The sequence below is a fragment of the Diplotaxodon limnothrissa genome, linkage group LG22, assembly GCF_057381915.1.
Source record: "Diplotaxodon limnothrissa isolate DT_005_m linkage group LG22, D_limnothrissa_male_GT1.1, whole genome shotgun sequence".
Classification (NCBI taxonomy): domain Eukaryota; kingdom Metazoa; phylum Chordata; class Actinopteri; order Cichliformes; family Cichlidae; genus Diplotaxodon; species Diplotaxodon limnothrissa.
This window is the reverse complement of record NC_140616.1, coordinates 16992916-17015640: the sequence shown is the minus strand read 5'-3', so window position 1 is coordinate 17015640 and position 22725 is coordinate 16992916. Positions and strand designations below refer to the sequence as shown.

The following is a 22725-nucleotide window of genomic DNA, read 5'->3' as shown; positions in this document are numbered from 1 at the left end:
GTTAGAATTTGACAATAGACTGTGTAGAAAATGACTTATTATATGCTGGACAAATGCTGGATATGTCCCATATGCTTTTTAATTCTCTGTGATTGACCCTATTTCGTTGCCCTGCTGGTGTAAACTTGGTCCTTTTAAGCATGCCTGTTGCATGACTTCATGTAGTATTGAATGTACGCATTTAAAGAGGCCAGATGCCTTACAGTAGTAGGAACGCATTTGAAAATGTCAGCTGTCAGCTAAAATATATTAATATTTTTTCATATTCTGTGCATACAGTGCATTTGTGCATACTCATACATGCTGCTTCGGGCTCTTTAGATGATAACATTTAGATTTTTGAAATATTTAACTTCATAGTCGCAGAAGAAAACAAAAAGGACCTCCCAGAGCTGAAGCTCTCTGTATCTGTGCAGCAACAAGACAGTTTTGTACACAAAGAGTCAGCTGAATACCACATGATGAACATGGAGTTTGTCAGATAATTATGCAGATAAAGCCTAATGCATGTTGTCTTTCTTCACTATTGTGCCAAGTCAGATTAAAAGTGAAATAGTAAACGCATCCTTTCATGTGTCATGTTATATAATTGCATCTGTGGGTGGTAATGTGTGTTTCTGCGTTTGCTTTGGGATGTACGTCTTTGTCTTTCAGCTTTCAACAAATGGTCTGTGCTCATACGTATGTCACACACGTAGATACTTTTATTTAAGCATTTAATACTCTGGTTATGCTTTGGACTGTTTTTCTTTTTTTACCTGGACTGTAGCTATTTTCAGTCCCTCAAATCATTAACAGTTGATACTGCTGGTGCTTCAGTTATTTCAAAGATAGTACTTTATTAGCCATCTAGGTTCTGACAGCTCTGGCTTTACCCCTTAAAACCTAGAGATTTTGAGATTTCTACATCAGTGTGATTTTAGTTATCCTCCTGAAAATTCTAAATAAATTGCACAATACATGTTCAGAGTGCAAAAAAATTGCCAGCTGTTGCAAATATGATACAAATGAAGACTCATATACAATCTTACATTTGTTCAATATTTACAAAGGTATCAGTAGGTTCAGTAAACACTCCATTTCCAAAACAATCTAATTTAATGGTTCATGCTTTAAAGGGTTGAGTCTTTGCAAGATCTCCTGCAGTGTATATAGTGTCGTTTTTCCAATATTTAACCATCACAAACCTTAAAGCTGGGGAGGACAGTTTGAGTTGAGTTGATAACTCGTAACTAATTCTAGTAATTTGAAAAATTCTCTTATTTTTGTAACAGGTGGCTTTTCAGAGAACACAGTCGCACAAAGTTGACACCTAAAGGACATTTTAACAAAAGCTCAGTGCATGTTCAGCCTTATCCGAACACATTCTGCAAGGTTAGACTCACATTTACAGATGTAACCTTCACCCCTCTCACTTGTGATTGGTACATTCCTAATTCCAGCGTGCAGCCTTCTGCTGTGAATCGTTGGGCTGCTACAGTAGCTGACACCTCTGATTTGCTGCCAGGCCTAGTCGTGACCCATACGCTCTATTAAAGAGTGTGTGCGTATTCATGTGGGTATCTGCACACATTCCTGCCTGTCTAAGCAATTTGTCTCTTGTTCCTTTTATGTGACTAATTGACAGAAAACAGTAAAGCAGGTAAATAATAATGGCAGCTCGCTGTTTTGTCACATTAGTTAAGGATGTGTTTCAATGTGGAATCAGTCAAAAAGAATTATTCACATCAATTAGGGCCGTTTACTACACCATTACAGTCTACGTGGGGTCTCTGGAACGTTAAGCCATTTTTGGAATGAAAAATGTCCTGTTTTCTGGTAGAGTTTAGACTGTGAATGACTAAGCAGGAGGCAAAAAGCCCTCCTACAGAGCTTTGCCTTACATGTTGGTGTGCAGTTGCCTGGTTACATGTGTAGCTAGGAAAACTGATTAAATGTTTGTTGATACTCTCACTTGATTCAATATTCTACTGGTTACTGACAGAAACACTGACAAGAGCATTAATGTGTGCCATCTTAATTCATGTGGACAACGCAACCATTTAATTTCAAGGCTGGGGATCTATTCTCGGCTACTCAGGGAGGAGAGGGAAGCGGTTTCCTCCTCATGCTATATACAGTGGGAACAGAGTGTTGATGACCTCAACGGTGGATATACACTGAACAAAAATATAAACGCAACACCTTTGTTACTGCTCCCATTCCCCATGGGATGGACGTAGAGACCTAAAATTCATTCCAGATACACAATATAACCATCCCTCCCAAACAGTGGTCACAAATCAGTCCAAATGTGTGGTAGTGGGCACATCTGCTATATTGAGATAATCCATCCCACCTCACAGGTGTGCCACATCAGGATGCTGATCTGACATCATGAGTAGTGCACAGGTGTACCTCAGACTGCCCACAACAAAAGGCCACCCTGGAATGTGCAGTTTTTTGCGCTATTGGGGGTCTGGGGACCCAGAACCGGTCAGTATCTGGTGTGACCACCATTTGCCTCATGCAGTGCAACACATCGTCGCATGGAGTCTATCAGATTGTCAATTGTGGCCTGTGGAATGTTGGTCCACTCCACTTCAATGGCTGTGCGAGGTTGTTGGATATTCATGGGAACTGGTACACGCTGTCGTATACGCCGGTCAAGCACATCCCGAACATGCTCAATGGGTGACATGTCCGGTGAGTATGCTGGCCATGCAAGAACTGGGACATTCTCAGCTGCCATCTGCCCTGAACAATGTGAACCATGATTCATCCGTGAAGCGCACACCTCTCCAACGTGCCAGACGCCATTGAATGTGAGCATTTGCCCACACAAGTCTGCTACGGCGACGAGCTGGAGTCAGGTCAAGACCCCGATGAGGACGACGGGCATGCAGTTGAGCGTCCCTGAGACGGTTTCTGACAGTTTGTGCAGAAATTGTTTGGTTGTGCAAACCAATTGTTCCAGCAGCTGTCTGGGTGGCTGGTCTCAGACGATCTTCGAGGTGAACCTGCTGGATGTGGAGGTCCTGGGCTGGTGTGGTTACACGAGGTCTGCGGTTGTGAGGCCGGTTGGATGTGCTGCCATATTCTCTGAAACGCCTGTGGAGACGGCTTATGGTTGAGAAATGAACATTCAATGCACGGGCGACAGATCTGGTTGACATTCCTGCTGTCAGCATGCCAATTGCACGCTCCCTCATTGCTTGTGGCATCTGTGGCATTTTGCTGTGAGACAAAACTGCACATTCCAGGGTGGCCTTTTGTTGTGGGCAGTCTGAGGTACACCTGTGCACTACTCATGATGTCAGATCAGCATCCTGATGTGGCACACCTGTGAGGTGGGATGGATTATCTCAATATAGCAGATGTGCCCACTACCACACATTTGGACTGATTTGTGACCACTGTCTGGGAGGGATGGTTATATTGTGTATCTGGAATGAATTTTAAGATAAGATAAGATAAGATAGAACTTTATTAATCCCTCGGGTGGGTTCCTCTGGGAAATTCGACTTCCAAAAAAAGCACAGCAACGACCAAAGTTACAGTTACAGAACTGTTTTATATATATAAAACACCCAGCACGCCCCTGCGGGCGGTTTATCCTTCAAGCTCGGGTCCTCTACCAGAGGCCTGGGAGCTTGAGGGTCCTGCGCAGTATCTTAGCTGTTCCCAGGACTGCGCTCTTCTGGACAGAGATCTCCGATGTTATTCCCGGGATCTGCTGGAGCCACTCGCCTAGCTTGGGAGTCACCGCACCTAGTGCTCCGATTACCACGGGGACCACCGTTACCTTCACCCTCCACATCCTCTCGAGCTCTTCTCTGAGCCCTTGGTATTTCTCCAGCTTCTCGTGTTCCTTCTTCCTGATATTGCTGTCATTCGGAACCGCTACATCGATCACTACGGCCGTCTTCTTCTGTTTGTCTACCACCACTATGTCCGGTTGGTTAGCCACCACCATTTTGTCCGTCTGTATCTGGAAGTCCCACAGGATCTTAGCTCGGTCATTCTCCACCACCCTTGGGGGCATCTCCCATTTTGACCTCGGGACTTCTAGGTTATACTCGGCACAGATGTTCCTGTACACTATGCCGGCCACTTGGTTATGGCGTTCCATGTATGCCTTGCCTGCTAGCATCTTGCACCCTGCTGTTATGTGCTGGATTGTCTCTGGGGCATCTTTACACAGCCTGCACCTGGGGTCTTGCCTGGTGTGATAGACCCCAGCCTCTATGGATCTTGTACTCAGAGCTTGTTCTTGTGCTGCCATGATTAGTGCCTCTGTGCTGTCTTTCAGTCCAGCTTTGTCCAGCCACTGGTAGGATTTCTGGATATCAGCCACCTCCTCTATCTGCCGGTGGTACATACCGTGCAGGGCCCTGTCCTTCCATGATGGTTCCTCGTCTCCCTCCTCTTTCTTGGGTTTCTGCTGCCTGAGGTATTCACTGAGCACTCGGTCAGTTGGGGCCATCTTCCCAATGTATTCTTGGATGTTCCTTGTCTCATCCTGGACTGTGGTGCTGACACTCACCAGTCCCCGGCCCCCTTCCTTCCGCTTAGCGTACAGCCTCAGGGTGCTGGACTTGGGGTGAAACCCTCCATGCATGGTCAGGAGCTTTCTTGTCTTTATGTCAGTGGCTTCTATCTCCTCCTTTGGCCAGCCTATTACCCCAGCAGGGTACCTGATCACGGGCAGGGCGTATGTGTTGATTGCCCGGATCTTGTTCTTACCATTCAGCTGACTCCTCAGGACTTGCCTGACCCTCTGCAGGTACTTGGTGGTTGCAGCCTTTCTAGCGGCCTCTTCATGGTTCCCATTTGCCTGCGGGATCCCCAGGTACTTGTAACTGTCCTCTATGTCTGCAATGTTGCCTTCTGGTAGTTCAATCCCCTCAGTTCTGACTACCTTCCCTCTCTTTGTTACCATCCGACTACACTTCTCCAGTCCGAACGACATTCCAATGTCATTGCTGTATAGCCTGGTAGTGTGGATCAGTGAATCGATGTCTCGTTCACTCTTGGCATACAGCTTGATGTCATCCATGTACAGGAGGTGGCTGACAACTGCTCCGTTCCGTAGTCGGTATCCGTAGCCAGTCTTGTTAATGATCTCACTGAGGGGGTTCAGGCCTATGCAGAACAGCAGTGGGGACAGAGCATCTCCTTGGTAGATCCCGCACTTGATGGTAACTTGTGCTATGGGCTTGGAGTTGGCCTCTAGTGTTGTACGCCACATCCCCATTGAGTTCCTGATGAAGGCTCTTAGGGTCCCATTGATCTTGTACAATTCTAGGCATTCCAGTATCCAGCTGTGGGGCATCGAGTCATAGGCCTTCTTGTAATCAATCCAGGCAGTGCACAGGTTGGTCAGTCTGGTCTTGCAGTCTCGGCTGATTGTTCTGTCTACCAGTAGCTGGTGTTTTGCACCTCTGGTATTCTTGCCAATTCCTTTCTGTGTCCCACTCATGTATTGACCCATGTGCCTGTTCATCTTAGCCGATATGATGCCTGACAGGAGCTTCCATGTAGTACTGAGGCAGGTTATTGGTCGGTAGTTGGAGGGGACCGGTCCCTTCTTGGGGTCCTTGGGGATCAGGACCGTCCGGCCTTCAGTTAGCCATTCCGGGTGTCTCTCGTTAACTAGCAGCTGGTTCATTTGTGCTGCCAGACGCTCGTGGAGTGCAGTCAGCTTCTTCAGCCAGTAGGCGTGAACCATGTCAGGCCCTGGTGCTGTCCAACTCTTCATACTGGAGACCCTTTCTTGGATATCTGCCACTGTGATGGTTACTGGACCCTGTTCAGGGAGGTCGCTGTGGTCTGCCCTCAGATCCACTAGCCACTGAGCATTGCCGTTATGGGTTGCATCCTTCTCCCATATGCTCTTCCAGTATTGCTCCGTCTCCAGCCTTGGTGGTGCTGTTCTCTTATTGTTCCCTTGCCACTGAGAGTACACCTTTGCTGGTTCTGTGGAGAACAGCTGGTTTATTCTCCTGCCTTCTATCTCTCTGGTGTACCTCCTCAAGCGGCTGGCCAAGGCTGTGAGTCTTTGCTTGGCAGTTTCCAAGGCCTCAGGTATGGACAGCTTGCTGTATTTCTTAGGCACCTTATTTGTCGCACCTTTCTGCAACTCCGTTAGTTGGCTAACCTCCCTCCGTGCTACTTTGATCTTGCCCTCTAGCCTCCTTCTCCATGGAGGGTACTGCCCCTTGTGGCTGTTCAACTTGTAGCCAAGCATCTCACTGATCACTGCTGCCGTATTGTAGATCAGCTTGTTAGTGTCGGTAATCGTGGTTGTAGGTATTGCCCGTAGTGCTGCATTAACATCATCTAGCAGACCTTCTGAGGGTACTTCACGTAATCTTGGTAACCGGCTACGGGGGATCCAGGTTTCAAGCTTGGCCATGATCCTATTTTTCAGGTCAGTTCCTCTCGCACTCAACGATCCTTCTCCTATCGCACTTGGGGCTATGTACCCAATCTCGGGTGGGGGTGATGATATCTCCCCCCTGACCTGGCGTCCTGACTCCTCCTTGCCGTAGCATTTGTGTTGTACCTCGTCAATCTCTAGCTGTGAGAGCAGTCCCTTCTTTCGAATGTTGGAACACTGAGCTACTAGTTGTTTCGCCGTCATTGTGGATGTTGGGTATCGAAGAATCCATAGGTCCCTCATCCTATTCATGTAGCCCCTTCCGCCGGGGTTACTTGCGTAGTAGCATTCCAACAACGCCCTGTTTTCGTCCCTTGCCCACCGATGCCTTCTTGTTCCAGTAGCCCACTTTTCGTCAGGGTGCCCTGGTTCCTCAACACCTGACGCGGACCTTGTTGATCCGGGCGACGTCCGAGCCGGCATGCCTTCATATTTATCTGTCTCGCTCATGTCTGCGGTAGGCTTGCTTAGCATAGGGGGTCTAGCCTTAGGACCCTTACTGGATACAGACGCCCCAGGCAGGAATCGAACTTGCGATCCTCTGTTCCAAAGGCGTGTAGTTTAACCACTACGCTATCCAGCTGCTCTATATATATATATATATATATATATATATATATATATATATATATATATATATATATATATATATATATATATATTTTTTTTTTTTTTTTTTTTTTTTAGGTCTTTTAGGTCTTTTAGGTTTTTTAGGTCTCTACGTCCATCCCATGGGGAATGGGAGCAAAAACAAAAGTGTTGCGTTTATATTTTTGTTCAGTGTAGTAAGGTGGTGGAAAGAATACTTCCAGGATCTCCTTGATCCCGCTGACATGCTTACTTTAGTGAAGTCTGGGGACGAGGGGTCGCCCATCACTGTGGACAATGAAGTAGCCAAAAAACTCTCCGGTGGCCTAGGCCCTGGGGTGGATGTGATTTCCCCTGAGTTCCTCAAGGGTCTGGATGTTGTTGGGCTGTCGTGGTTGATACGCCTCTGCAGCATCACGTGAAATCAAGCCTCTGGATTGTCAGACTGGGATGACGGTTTAAGAAGGGGACTGGAAAGGGTGCTCCAAGTTCAGGAGCATTGCACTCCTGCTCTCTGGGAAGGTCTGCACTAGGGTGCTGTAGAGGCGAGTCTGCCCGTTAGTTGAACTTTGGGCCCCAAGAAGAACAAAGGGTTTGTTTTTTTTTGCTCTGGTTGTTGAACACTGGATCCTCTCTTTATACCCTTGAGGTTGTCTAAGAGCGCACAGGAGTTTGCCCGCCTAACCTATATGTGTTTTGAGGATGTGAAGAAGGCATTCGACTGTGTTCCTTAGGGCATCCTGTGGGGGTTCTCTGGGAGTATGGATGACTGGCCCATTGTTCTTGGCCATCCAGTTCCTGTACAGGAACTGGATGGCCAAGAACAATGGTGGCAGTAAGTCAGGCCCTTTCCCAGTTAAAGTTGAGAACCAGAGGGAGAAATTGCTTCCCCAAGTGTAAGAGCTAGAGAATCTCAGGAGATTGACAGATGGATGCAGCAGTGAAGCAGAACCTGTATCAGTCTGTTGTGGTGAAGAGAGAGCTCAGCGTGAAAGCAAGGCTATCGATTTAGCGGAGAGTCTATGTTCTTATCCTGACTTGGCCATGAGCTTTGGGGAATGACCAAAAGAATGAGATTAGACTGAAAATGAGAGAAAAAGCATCCAGTGAGAAAAAAACAACTGTAAAAGACTCTTGGAAAGCCTGAAGAACTGTTGCTCAAGATTATATTAAAAAATGACAAAGTCTGAGTCCTTGGAAGTAAAATATAAAGAAATGAGCGTAGCTCAAGACTCAATAATATGTTAAATAGCCCAGGAGAAGTCAGTGAAAAAAATCTACAGCACAACACATTCCTGCCTCATACACAGTGTTTTATTGTTTTCATTTTGTCTGAGAGGCCCCTCATTAGATACCCATCAGCGACTGAGGCTGCTGCATCATTGCGAACACTTATTTGATTACAAACCAGTGAAAACTAGTTTCTGCGTGCTCGCCAGCTGTGAATGCCTAGTGAGTAAAGTAACAGTTGTGTTTGTATGCCAGTACATTGGCATATTAGCAGAGACAAATTGACTGTAAATATTTTGAATCTGTGACGGAGACTTGTGATTTATGGGGAGGGAAAAGAGCTGGGAATGAGACATCTGCCCGAAACTTGATCCAAAATTTGGGCAGTGCAGATGTAACAGGTTCTGTAGAAGAGGATTTAATTTTGTTTCCATACAGCATCCCCATCCAAGATGCTTTTAAGTATAGCATTCCAGTCCATTTTAGTCACACACACTTTCTCCATACATGTACTCCATTTTTTTCTGTTCCACCTCATATTTATTCTGTGCACAGTAACATTTCAAAATACTGAATCTAAAGGTTTTTTTCAGTTGAAAGTAAACAAAAAACCACAAAGAAATCAATTGCCCACTGTAAGATTATGAAAGCATGAAAATAACGTGGTAAACTCCCCCACGCAGCGTGTACTCCACAGTGTAGCCCACACGGCAACGCGGCCCTCTCGCGAAAACATTTCAGGAGCAGTAGCAAAATGCTCCAAACGTTAATGTGTCACAAAAGCCGCACAATGATTCAATATCATTTTCCAAATGAATTTCCCTGGTTGGTAATAGAATGGGCCACACACACTTTATAACCATATTCATCAGTTTTCCACGGTTCAGTTAGGTTTCTGTGTAAATTAGGGCCAGCAGCAAACGTGGAGCGTTTTTGGAGGGGGAAAAAATGTAATATTGCAGGAAGATAAATAGGCTTGTTCTTCAAAATATCAGAGACGGTGAAAGAGCTGCAGTTGCAATCTGAATCTCGTGTCCTGAAGCCAAAAGTTCTCAATAAAACACTATGATTAAAGGCTGTAGGAGGCTGAAAATTACATTTAAAACGTGCTGTGGATATGCAAGACACCTAACACATGCACACAGTTTTGTCGTTTTTGAACTCTGCTATATCCTAATCAGATGACACGTTTTATTTATTTATTGTCATGTATGTTATGTACTGTAAACAGCAGATAAGATGAAACTGCTTCAAAGCTGTTAGCACTTGACTGAGAGGAACTTCATGAAGCCGCCACAGTCGCGTTTTAGACACGAAAGAAGAAGTAAATTACAAACGAGACCCGTAGAGAGTTGCATGCCTGTGTACATGTGGGAGTAGTAAGGGTGGTAACAGTGAGCTTGAGCTGTTTAAAGATAAAGGAAGTAATAGCGAAGCCTGCAGAGTGCATGCACATGTGTAAATCAACCAACAATGCAACTTAGATTATTAGAAGCCAGCAGTCAGCATCAGAATACAAACAAATCATCCAGTCATGGTGAGGTCACACTTGAGCCACATAGAGAGAGAGGGTAGTCATTATATGTGTTTTATTTACATCACGGGGGCTGCCTTTGGCGGAAACCTGAACACTTGAGAGATATAGCGAGGCGCACAGAATCTAAAAATACCACGGCTGAGGGAGCAGGGCTTAAGAAGAAGAATAAGAAGCAGTGGCTGTCTCTACTGTCAGCCCTGCCTCTTGGTGTTCAGGCTGTGTGTTGCTGTCTCAGAATGAAATATTAGGCCTTTATAAGCAAACGGAAACAAATCCATGTGAGACCAGACGGCTAATTTAACGTGACAGATGAAACAGGGAGGGTTTTACATCAGATATATTGAATGTTTGATCTGTTTAGCGAGTCGGTGTGATGTAAAGTGTGCGAAACGGCCATAATGAGATCGTGGATGGATTCTTTGAGCTCTAATCAAAATAACAGAGGAGGGGGGGATCATTTGTGCTTTGAGTTTTATTCATGGCTGAAAAATGTCACCAGTGCTTTGTTATGACGAACTAAAATGCAGCTTTTTTAAAATATCTGTAGCGTCTCGGAGTAGATGAAACAGTTATTTTCATAAAGGTAACACAGACTTTGACATCAAATAGGAATACTGCACTTCAGTTTTACATTATGTGGCATCTCCAGCACTGCCGTTAAGGTCGTGCCCTGTAGCCATGCCCCTGTTCTCCTGTCATCTCTCTCCAAGAAAAGCTGGAACACAAGGATGAAAACGTTTCCCACCCACACGTTCTGCATCTCGCTGCCACTCCTGCATTCTCTTCGTGTCCTCCTGTGTATCACTCTGCTTTTCTAGCGCCTCACACTCATGCAAACGCATATATAGAAGCCTCCGAGGACCGGTGCATAAACGATGGCTCCAGTCCCAGGCAGGCCTCACAGGCAAGCTGGCTAGCAAGTCCACTGACGCCTTCATCCGTTTACCCGTTCATCTGTCCGTTTTAGGCTTCAAACCTAACCCCCTCTTCACTGGCAAAGCCCAAAGGCAGCACCTGATGTGTGAAGCGCACACCAAAGTGTGAATGAGTGCCTCAGCCGGGACTTGAATTGGCTGCTGATGATTTACAAAAAGACATATTTCCATTTGAAAAGGTTTCTTTAAGAGTTGCTTATCATCGCTGCTACTGTGTTTGTGCTCCGTCTGAATGCTCTTTTTACCTAAGGAGTCTCACCAAAGAGAATTCTGAAAGCTCTCTGATTAAAAAACCCTATTTTAAAAATGTGAGCCCAGTTTAGCACTGAGCCTCAAAACAGATCGAGCTAACCAAGTCTGCATGACTTGCTTTCTCGAAATAGGGTGTGAGAAAATGAATGTTTGGTCACATCTAGAGCTTGATTTCAATCCTAAAGACTGTAATTGCCCTCGGTGGCACGTCGGCCTCTTTAGTTTTCACCTGCAGACACTTCATAGCTGCTTCTAACAGTATAGCTGCTAAAAAAAAAAAGGGGGACAAAAATAGTGCACTTCCATATTTGGGTGCACGTTTACATGCCATATAAAAGAATACCGCACACTTGTAAACATAATGCAAATAAAGTGCAGACTGTGTTTTTATCACAGTAGTGGAGTTTATTGTCAATAAGGAGTAGGTACATTAAAACCACACACATAGAGACTCACACGCACAGTCGCCCACACAAGCATCCACACACACACATGCGTGCAGCCACACACACCCTGACACACCAGCCCCTTTTCCTGTGGGTTCTGCTTCCTGCATTTTGTAGAGCACGAACAGATGTTTCTGTAGCTCTGAAAGCAGATGATTTGAAATTCACACATCGTATTGAATCTGAACAAGAAGACTGAGTCTCTGTGGATTTGCTTTGCACACCGGAGAACCGAGAAAGAGAGCAAACTTTTTGGAGCACGTGATTTAAAGTGCGCTGTTTCCTCCTGTGCAGCTGAGAAAGAGAAAGCGTGTGAGGGGATGGTTACACTTTTCTTGGCCCTTTTTTTGTTTTTGAACGATGATTGTGGAAACCGATGCGCCGTCAGGTAGTAAAGTCGATGTTGCACTTCATGTTCATGTCATAATCTGCTGCAGGAAAATGATTGATTAAGATGTTTGGAGATTGTGTCGTTTTAGATTGCAGTGACGCAAGTGCCACAGAATCCATTTCTTTAAATAAAATCGTTATATTACTCGACATCATATGCTATGACTAACATAATGCTGTTGGCTCAGCTCCCATGAATCATCCCCACGAGCTCACCTTTGCACGCGTGAATCATCTGCACATTTGTATACTATGTCCGTATGTGCGGCACGGCTTCAGAAATTTGTTGGGACTTAATGACTTGTGCTCTTCTACTAAACTCATCAGCACAAACTTAATCCTGCAGGCTAAATGAGCGAGAGCTAAAAATAGTCCCTGCAGCTACAGTGCCATGCGTAGCAGGATACGGTTGTCTGGTATATAGCAGTGATGGAAGAAGACCGGTGGGGGTGAATGGAGGGATGAAGAACTAGAAAGATGACAAAAGAGGTCTTCATTAAAAGTAGAGTGGTTTTCATTTAAGTGTTTTGAGGTGGGAGTACTGGCATAAACCATCACAGTGTACGCCATATTGGAGTATATTTATGTTCTGATTTATATTTGAACCTTTCGGGAATCATGACTTTCATGGCAGTTCTCAAAAATCTTTGTCTGCGGATCTGACGGGGAAAGGAATAATAAGCTTCCACCGGTAGGCAGGCAGACAAACAGATGGATGCATTCAGTCAGCAGGTACATAGATGATGCAAATAAATAGTCAGGGGAAGCTAATAATGGATCGAGAATTAGATTAGAGACGGAGTGATTAAAAAAACGGGATCCTGCTCTATTGGTAATGCCTTCTGTCCACATGTCCTAATTATACCTAAATGCATTGCCCTGCTTCTCCCTTACTCCTGCTCGGTCTCCTGCTACTAACCCCACACAATGCTTGACAATCTTAACAAAGCTTCCCTGAGGCCCCTTATCTAATAGAGCAGTCTCTACAAGACACACACACAGAGACACACACATATGCATCGCAGCCAGCAGCGAGTTGAGGGGGAAAGATGAGGGAGTAATGGGACAAAGACAAGTTGTCAGATAAATGAGATAAATTAGACACTGAGTGAGGAACGACAGAGAAAGAGAGAGAGCTATTCTTTTCCAACTCTCCCAGGGTTGTTGCTGTGTGTGAGAGCTCTGGTGGGATCTCATTGTTCTTTTTTGTCCTTGTGTGTGTGTCCGTGTCCATCTGCTGCAAGCCACAGTGTGTTTTATCAGGACTGAGGTCTGGTGCTCGAGCAGAAGGACGCATGTGCAAATATATGCACTTGTGTTTAGGAAACACACAAAATCCTGCAAATGCACTCGTGATGGACAGTGTAGCAGATGTTAGTCTTTGTAGGTTTACTGTGAGCATCAGTGTCAAATTTCTTCACTGATTTTTGATATTAAATTCATTTTTTAAGCCTTCATTGATTCAATTTGATGTTTTTTGTCTATGTTAAACCAGGATCAAAGATATATGTCACCCATTGTACATGCGTTGGCATCTTGCCATAGTTACTTGGGGGGGGGGGGGGCTTATATAATGCTGTCATTTATCAGCAGGAGAACAGAGAACTAAAGAGACAGCCAGTTGGAGACCCCAGGCTGCCACAGTGCCCACGCACACAGCATCATGTTTCCACTGCATCACTAGACATTAAATTAGCTTAAATTTGCTTCCTGGAGACGTACTTATTACTGCAAACCCTAAAACTAATCCTTAACCTGGTCTTATCCAGCATCCGACCTTAAAACAAGTCTAGATACTAACATTTGTAAAACTTTACATTGAAGTCATTGTAATAAGCATTAGTTTAATCAGGTTTTCAGATATAAAAATGTCCTATTAGTTAAAACATATGTTTCATTAACACTGTCACTAACACATCATATGAAATGTCATATTTTGAGACAATCATACGCACTTAAAGTGTGTAAGAAGTTGTTCCTCATTTCACCATTTCATGCTATTTTTTAATGGAACTTTTAGTATTTTTGTTTAGATTAGCATATGCATGTGCTATATAGTTATTAGTAGTTAATCACGCTTTTTTAAGCTACTGAATCCAAAGAGCTTACAATACCTTATCATGTTAATCTAAAGAGCTTGAAAAGAAATGTGACTGAAGAAGCTTCTCAGTGGCTTTTCTTTCCAAGCTCCTTAGATTACCACAACCTGGATGACGGAGAGTCTACACAAAATCTTATTGGGGTTATTTTACACTTATTGAGAGTGTGAAAGGGGTTTAATACCTATTACCTTAACAAGGACATTGATAGACATTGGAAGCTGGATGTCGAATATCGCCCTGTACTCCAGAGTTGACCGTGTTCCAGTAGCAGCAGTCGGAAAAACAGGCTCTATTCTGCTTCCTAGCAAGGTGGAGCCATTCATCCATCACTATGAATGCCTGGAGTACAACGCAGTAGCTCTTATTCCTCATTTAAAAAAAAGAAGAAGTAAAAACACAGCTGCAGCACATTAGAGTCTGGTCCGTGCTCTGTGTATGGCTTATTTACTGAATCACAAATACATAACGGGGGTAGTACAGAGCACACGTTTTACACATTTGCTGCTTTTTACGCTTACTTCTTACAGTCTTTAATTTCAAAGTTGAGATTGGTGTGGCTTCACTGGCTTTCCAAGTGTGAAATCTGACCTGAGGGGGCGTTGCAGCTGAAAATTGTGATTCCAACTTCCAAAACGTGAATTATCCTCCTCCTCCACCGTGAGACATTTTCAGCTTCCGGGAGATGGCCAAGCGGGCTGCTCAGGCCAATCACAGCCAGTCTGAAAAGTCAGAAAGTCAAACATTCAGTATATGACAGGCCCTTTTCATCTAAACCCTAATTTGTGTCAGATTCAGAGCTCTGAGCCTCGCCTTTGATGCTACAGTACCGCTCAGGATACAGTCGGCAGGTTTACCCTCATGTGCACTCCACTGAGTGTGTGCCCTCCTGTGAAACCGAAAGGAGACAGAGTTTGGAGGTAAAGAGGAGGGTAGACCTCAGAAAGATGGGCATTTTCGGTAATACCAGGGTTCTCATCATTAGCCTCCCATAAAGACTGATGAGCGTGAGTTGGCATCCTCCTTTCTCCTGTGTGATGAGTCATTAACAGTAAAACATTTTGGAACAGAAAATGAAGCGCACAGCAAGTAGGCCTTGAGCCAAAGACATCCAGAAAATGGACGGATGAGCTTACAGAGACTGTTAGATTTAAACTTCAAGTCATATTGCGCCATATAAAGCTGACTATAGCTACACTGCAAATGTAAATCCACTTTTGGTTCACAGTGGATTGGTAGTACTTACATTGTCTCACTTCATGTGTTTCTAGTGGAGCTGGATGCAGAGCACGCACAGAGAGTCCCCGGGGCGGAGCAAGGAGGGGGCCTGCCACCCCAGGTGAAGGTGAAAGAGAGGCAGAAGTTCTTTGAGGAGGCCTTTCAGCAGGACATGGAGCAGTACCTGTCTACCGGCTACCTGCAGATTGCTGAGAGGCGAGGTGAGGAGGAGGAGCGGTAAGGTCAGACGTTTTCTGATATTAGTTTAGTTTCCTAGCGCTCCGTCGCCTTTAGCGCAAAAGGAAGATGTTGAGGGTTTCAGGTTTCGGTAGTATTGTGTGCTAATTCTTTAAAGGTGAATGCAAAGGCGTGAATAAATTTCTTTACTATCAGCTGAGACCTTCACACTTTAACCGCATACCATGAGATTGAGTCATAATGGCTTTACGTAGCGAGGAGAGCCTGTCACTTAACACACGAGTAGAGTCATTACATTTTAAATGATGCCACCATGATATATAAACGTACTCTGGGATTGTAACAGAATCCCGCTGCGCCTCCATGTATTTGCTGCCAAACGTCTACTGAAATACCCAAAGCATGTGCAGAAACAGCTCCCCGCACTGAGAGATGTTACAGACTCCACTGGCCAGTGTTTGTAATGTGATTTTTCTTCTTCTTTCCCTCATCTGCCCTCCTCCCCACATCACCCTGGAAATGGCTTAGAGAAGCTTGTGGAGAAGTAAGGACGGAGGGAGAGATGGAGCAAAAGGAAAGAGATTTAAGGAGCGTTCACTGAAACTCAAAAGGCTTTTTTATCAGTGCAGTGAGCGGAATAGTCACAGCTCATTATCCGAAGAAGCGTAGCACTGTATTGGCTCTTTTATATTAGTGGTACAAAAAGACTGGACATGTTTATATTTAAAGTGGTTAAAAAAATAAAATAAAAATCACCTGAAACCAACACCTCTCCATGACCAATGAACACACAACTCATAACCCTTAATATAGCTGTAAATCCCTACAGCAGGGCGGCGCTACTGAAGAGCAAAGATACAGCTGGAGACTCCGAGAGCGAAAGGGAGGCTGCAGATGTCATAAGCCGCTGAGCCATCAAAAGCTAGTCCCAAGGGTCTTACACACACACTCACTCACTCACTCACTCACTCTCTGCAATCTCACTGCAGGCAGAGACAGTCCTTCCCAGCAGGAGAACCTTTTAGGCAAGGTCACGGTGGTGCTAAAAGAAGAGCATGTTAGAGGCAGTCACATGGAAACGATGCTCTCAACGTGGTGCTTCCTGGACCTAGACTTTCACATAACATAACCACAGCTGTCAGTTGTGTATCCATGTGTGTGTCTTCCCGTTTGTTTGCCTATTTATTACATGGAGGAAACGGAGCTTTAAAAGTGAAACAAAACATCCTTCATGCTATGCTTTACGAGGCCGAAGAGCTACTATGGAGGCGACTGCGTGGCTGACAAAGCAGATATGGAAGCGCCTGTCCACCGAGGCCCACTGAGCAGTCTTTAGGCAGAATCAGAGCCTGAAACGTGTCACAGAAAGCACCACTGCTGTCCTCACTGAGCAGAGGAGATAAACGTGTTTGTTTCATTTATTCACTTTCTGTGCGTACGCATCAACAGTCACTGTGTATATAAACTTAATGTGCGCGTGCGGACATTCAGGCGAGTTACCCAAGTTGAGGCATCTGAAAAGACGGCGCTCTCCTGTGTCTGTGTGGGATCTTTTTGTGTTTTGTGTTACTATTTAAAGGGCAAGGAGACCTTGGGGCAGTCTCCACGGGAAATAACATTCCCCTTCTGTTTTTTTCCTCTTTCTTTACTCTTTTTTTTATTCTGCTCTCCCTCCCTGTGCCGCCCTTCTTCTGCTCTCCTCATTTCTTTGAGGTACGGTAGCCAATGGCGTCTTATCTCACTGCTCTGCAACAACCAGTCATGCTGCTTCTTCCTCATGCTCTCACAACCCCGTCCCCTCATCCTCTTAGTGTACCAACTGGCTGTTTACGACGCATGTGGCACATCACGATGTGGTGGGTGGGGAGGGTGGAGAACCCCCTCCACCCTCCCCACCTGTGCAAGGCGGTGAATCCAGGCTTAGCTGTAGTGTAACAGGAGTTTCCAATCAATCTATGTATTGGTGGACTATTAAAACATTAGACCCATTAAACATTCTGATGTGCTGCCTTGCTGTCAACAACCACACATTTGTGCTTTCATATATAATAAGAACGTCAGCAATCTGAAAGAAGCGCCTCAGGAAATCAGATTTCTCAAGTTTGTCAGCTATCTCTTTAAATCTCTTTCACATGCTTTAAATCACGATGTCTATTTTTAACTTTAAAGCAATATTCAGGCATTTCAGAAGTACTCTTAGCCTTCACGGGAAGAATGTTGTTACTTCAGTTAACGATACCTGCAAATTCAATATGCTGAATTTCCAGGTATTTCCTGTAGGCATGCTTTTGATGTTAAGGTAAACCAAATATGGTTTGTATGCATTATATACAAGCTTATCCACTTTGAATGCCATCCAGCTTGAACATGCCCATTTGCTTCTGCAAGAAAAAAACAATCCCACTGTTGCTGGACTCAGCCCGTGCTGCCGCGTTCTGCTGCAGTGTTCGCTAATACCTCATTTACCCTTTGCTGTGTACAGAACCAATAGGCAGCATGTCATCCATGGAGGTGAATGTGGACATGCTGGAGCAGATGGATTTGATGGACATGTCTGACCACGAGGCTCTGGATGTGTTTTTGCACTCTGGAGGAGAGGACAACAGCGCTGCCTCGCCTGTTGCAGGTCGGAAGCCGTGCACACAAAGAATGGCTGTAGCCTGAAGTAAACAGACTGGTTATTGTTATACTGGCTTTTGATTCAGTGCATAAAACTCACTTAATCTTAGCGATAGCGTTCTCAAACTGTGCATTAAAGTACCACCCGGGTTCATCTACAACAAATCACATATCTGCATTTGTATTTGAGACTACGTGGACTGATGTCAGATATATGTTCCGTCATAAAAGCACAGTCCAGATGTTCAACTGTCAGTTGTTTTACCCTAAAAGGACATGAGATATACACTCACTTGAAGATTTATTAGGTACACCTGCTGGTAATGGGTTGGACCCCGTTTGCCTTCAGAGCTGCCTTAACTCTCCGCTGCACAGATTCAGCAAGGTCCTGGAAACATTTCTGGTGTTGTCTTCTGATACCGTAGCCCATCTTCAAGTTTATTATTATTTGAATTACTGTTTCCTTCCTATCAGCTTGAAACAATCCTGACCTCTGCCATCACCAAAGTAGATCAACAACATATTTTCACCCAGAGAACTGCTGCTCACTGGATATTTCCTATTTTTCAGACAATCCTCTCTAAACCCTAGAGATGGTTATTTCAGAAAATCCCAGTAGATCAGCAGTTTGTGAAACACTCAGACCAGCCCATCTGGCACCAACAACCAAAGTAACTTAAATCACATCTCAGGGGAAACTGGCATCATGGATTTGCAGCCAACAAATCTGCAGCACCTGTGTGATGCTGTCATGTCAATATGGACCAAAATCTCAGAGGAATGTTTCCAGCGCCTTGTTGAATCTGTGCTACGAAGAATTTAAAGCATTTCTGAAAGTAAAAGGGGGTCCAACCCTTTGTCAGGTGCAAGGTGAGTGCAATTTCCCACCGATCGTCCATCCATTCACTTCCGCTCATCCCAGCTATTGTAGGGCAAGAGGCAGGGTACACCCTGAACAGGTCGCCAGCCTGTGATTCATAACAAATTCACTGAAGCAGAAATCTGACAAGCACACCACATGATGTAACACACGATGCACCATCAGCATCTGTCCAGATCTGCTGAGGAAACATATTGTTGCAGTCAGTAATCTTCAACATCTGAGTTCCTCTTCGTCTGATGCTACACTTTCTGTTTACAGTCGATCAGTCCGTTGCAAGTTTGAACTAAAGCTGTGAAGTCATTCCAAAGAAACGAGAGCAGTTGCCTCATTTTATCTGCAGCAGCCCTCGGCCTGAGACAGCAAGTAAATAATAAATAACCATAAATAATAGAATTATTTGGGCTATTTAAGGGAAGTGGGTCCAGTTACGCACAGACTCAGAGACATAGTTATTGTCTGTCCTCCTGCCACCCTATCAAAGTCAACTATTTAATTTCTGTTTATTTAACTGTTATTTAAACTAAGAAGTTCAAAAAATTAAGAACAATTTTTTTAGTTCAAAGTGTGAAGTTACCCACTTCCCCCCTCCTGTCTTTCAGGTCCAGACGTCGAGTCCTTCACCACAGAGATCAGCCTCCAAGTTCCCACCCAGGCTGAGCTACGACACAAGCTCTCTTCATTATCATCCACCTGCACTGACTCCGCCAGCCAGGACACAGAGGCCGGGGAGGAGGACGAGGAGGAAGAGGAGGAGGAGAGTGAGCAAGGAGGAGGAGGGGGGGGCGTTGGGGGATCAGGAGGAGGAGGAAGGAGGAGAAGACCCCCTGTGGTAGTGACCCTGGATGAAGAAGAGGTGCACCCTGACACGGTGCTGGTGGACAGGGCGGAGCGCGAAGATCAGACCAGCAAAGACTGTGAGGAAAGCAGGCCAGAGGTTTGAGGAGAGGCGGAGTGAGACACAAGCACCCAACAGCTGCCAAATCAAACTCAGAACCATATTGGCTTTGTTCTTAATATTCCTCTCATATGTCAGAGAAACATATGATAGAAAGTGCAACCTCAGTGCACTAACTGCCACATGACCTTACCTTGAGAGACGCCAGTTTTCAATTCTAATTGATCTTATAAAACTGTTTGTTTTATTTTTCCTTTTCAGCATAACGCCATCTAACGGCTGAGCGATTCTCCTGTTTCTTTGTTTCTCCTGCTGTATGTCGAGGCCTGTTACTGATTAACGACTGAGTAATGAGGACATAGAAACACACCAAAAATCACCCACACGACCCTTCTGCTATGCTCCATCCTTCACTGCGCTTATAGACTGCAGCGGTCATGTGTTTCCCATTATTGCTTGTGTTGGAGATTAAGCGTGGAGCCTAAAGTACCCCATTTAGCCAAAATAAAGAAGCTAGCTTTTAAAATCTAACTGCAGGTCAGAAATGTGAAGTCAGTTTTTAATCTGTAAAAGAAATGTTGCCATGCAAATTCACCCGCCAAAGATTTTATACTTTATAAAATCCACGTGTGTAAAACCACGGGGATAGCTTTGGTTCTGTTTGCACAGGTTTTCTCATGTATGTGCTCTATGAAACTGTTCTAGGGGTTAAAGCTCTGAAATGAGACTTTCAATTGTGCAATTTCTCTTCCACAATTCATTTTAGTGCAACAAATGCAAAGATGCACTACTCAAAGAAATGAAGGGAACACTCGATCATCACTTGGTATGACACAAAGTCATTTAAACCTCAGCATATCAGTCTTTCCTTTCATTTGAAGCAATGCTGCAAGTGAGTTTTTCTCCAGTCCAGCTCCTCTAGGACTGCAAAATGACCTCCAGCTGAGCTACTCGTGCATGTTTCTCACCAAACTGTCAGAAACAAACTCCACGAGGGCCCGATGTGCTTCAGTGCAGAGCCCGGCACCGTGCAGCTCAAGTATATCCGCCTGAGATCTGCCATCCTGGAGGAGCCGGACTGCTTGTGCAACCTGAACAGGCTGGAGGTACGATCCTCATGCTAGCAGCTGTGATAAGGAGTAAAAAGACAAACTAGAGGATTAGGAGGGATAAGGAGAGAGGATTTTTGTGGTGGTAGTCTTGTTGTTGCCTCTGGTAAACCCGTTATCACTATGATTTGCACCAAAGCAGCTGAAATGGATTCACAATGCTTTCTGCTTCCTAGCTGGACAGACTTATATCACTGAAGTTCAACCGACTATGATGCTCGAGCGTTCCCTTAATGTTTTCTTTGAGCAGTGTACTTATTGATCGCTTTTTTCTGAAGAAAAAGGATGAATATTTTATCACTTTCTGAAACTAAAAAGCCAAAAGCATTTCTTTCACTGTTTTTAAAGTCTTCTAGATCACGTCGGATGTAAACTAGTTCAAAATGGTTTTGTGCCATTACCCAGTAGAAACAAAGCTTAATAGCAGGCAGGCACCTGACAGTGGTTTCTGAAACACATTGTATAGCAGACATGTGGGTGGAGATCGGGTACAATGATAACAATGACTTACCACACACACACACGACAGTTAACCTTTGCCATTCCTTTGATATGTGATCTCTGGGTGAACTACTTCTGTTGAACGAGGACCAAATCCCTGCTGTGGACAGTGTGCTATGCACCGGACAATGTCCAGAAGACTGAACTGCATCCAGACCTCTGTGTCTGCAGTTGTTGACATTTGCCTAAAATTTCTGACTTGTTGCTAATAAACATTTGTCTCCCGGCGTTGTTTAATTTTCATCCGAGTTACAGCAGTAAGAAAAGAAAAGTAAGAAGTCTTGTTTTATAGTCCTACCATTTAACAATGGAAAGCTAACACAGTAAGAGAATAGACAGAGCGTTATTAATAAGGGGAGAAAGGATAATTAAATATTTTATTTTGTGTGAGTTGAATTTCTGTGTATATTCATTGTTTAAAAAAAAAAAAAAAAAGGGTAACTGGAAATTAGGGGAAAGCAATACAAGAGCTCAAAATGACTTTGAGGCTAAAAATGAATGCCTTGGTTTATTGTGAACAGTAAAGAGTCTGTGTCGATACACAACAGTGCGCTTTAACAGGTAACTGTGATGCTCATTTTGAGCCCCATGCAGAGCGTCCATGTGACAGAGGATGCTAGTGATAGGGTGAGGTGGAGGCAGTTGGTGCGCTGTGGTGACCAAAAGGGAGTAGAAGAGAGGAGCAGGATTCTGCTGGGAAAGCTTGCAATATGATTCACAGTTCAGAATAATCCTCCTTTGTCTCATACAGGGCCCCATCATGTGCCTGAAACTAGCTTTATCTGATTGGCTGCATGCCACAAACAAAGTCTGGACGGGGGTGTTGAGATGACCATATGACCATCATACAGAGTAAAGACTGAAACTAAAAAAAATTTAAGTGGCGAAAACAAGTTTCCATAAATTATTTTTTTTCCCTCAGAATTTAAAACAAACACTGCACATAAAGTTCAGTTTAACTTACTGAACCAAAAACCTGAAAAAATTAAGATGATTTAAAAATATTAAAATCTAATTGATTTTCTGTCAATTACCAATAACTGAATAAGTTTTAGGTCACGCTCCTGGGTAGATACTCCCAGAGGTAAGTGAGAAAAGACTGAGGTTATTTCAAAATGCCATCGTCCATCCCAGGGTCATGGGGAGGTTGGAGCCCATCCCTGTTGTAATGGGGTTCGAGGTGGAATATACGCTGGACTGACTGCCAGTCCGTCGCAGGGCTAATGAGTCTCCACATCCCTAAAATATCCATCTAATGTTACAAATCTCTGAACTGTGAATTATGACGCAGTTTGGAGAGTTTCTCCTCGCCATCCAGTCGGAAATCAGCACACCAAGAGACACACGAGCAGGTTGGAAAGAAATGACAGTGAATTGTCAGTAAGTTTTTATTAAACCTTAAGT

At 44.4% G+C, this 22725-nt stretch overlaps 1 protein-coding gene across 1 annotated transcript in view; it reads left to right on the top strand.

Moving 5' to 3' along the window:
* Positions 1-19756, top strand: part of dtnbp1b (dystrobrevin binding protein 1b) — a 33669-nt gene extending 13913 nt beyond the window's left edge. The window contains exons 2-4 of the mRNA XM_085346709.1: positions 15170-15337; positions 17797-17940; positions 19416-19756. Of these exons, the coding sequence (XP_085202835.1) occupies positions 15170-15337; positions 17797-17940; positions 19416-19756 (653 nt within the window). The remainder of the gene's footprint in view (positions 1-15169; positions 15338-17796; positions 17941-19415) is intronic.
* The last annotated feature ends 2969 nt before the right edge of the window (positions 19757-22725 follow it).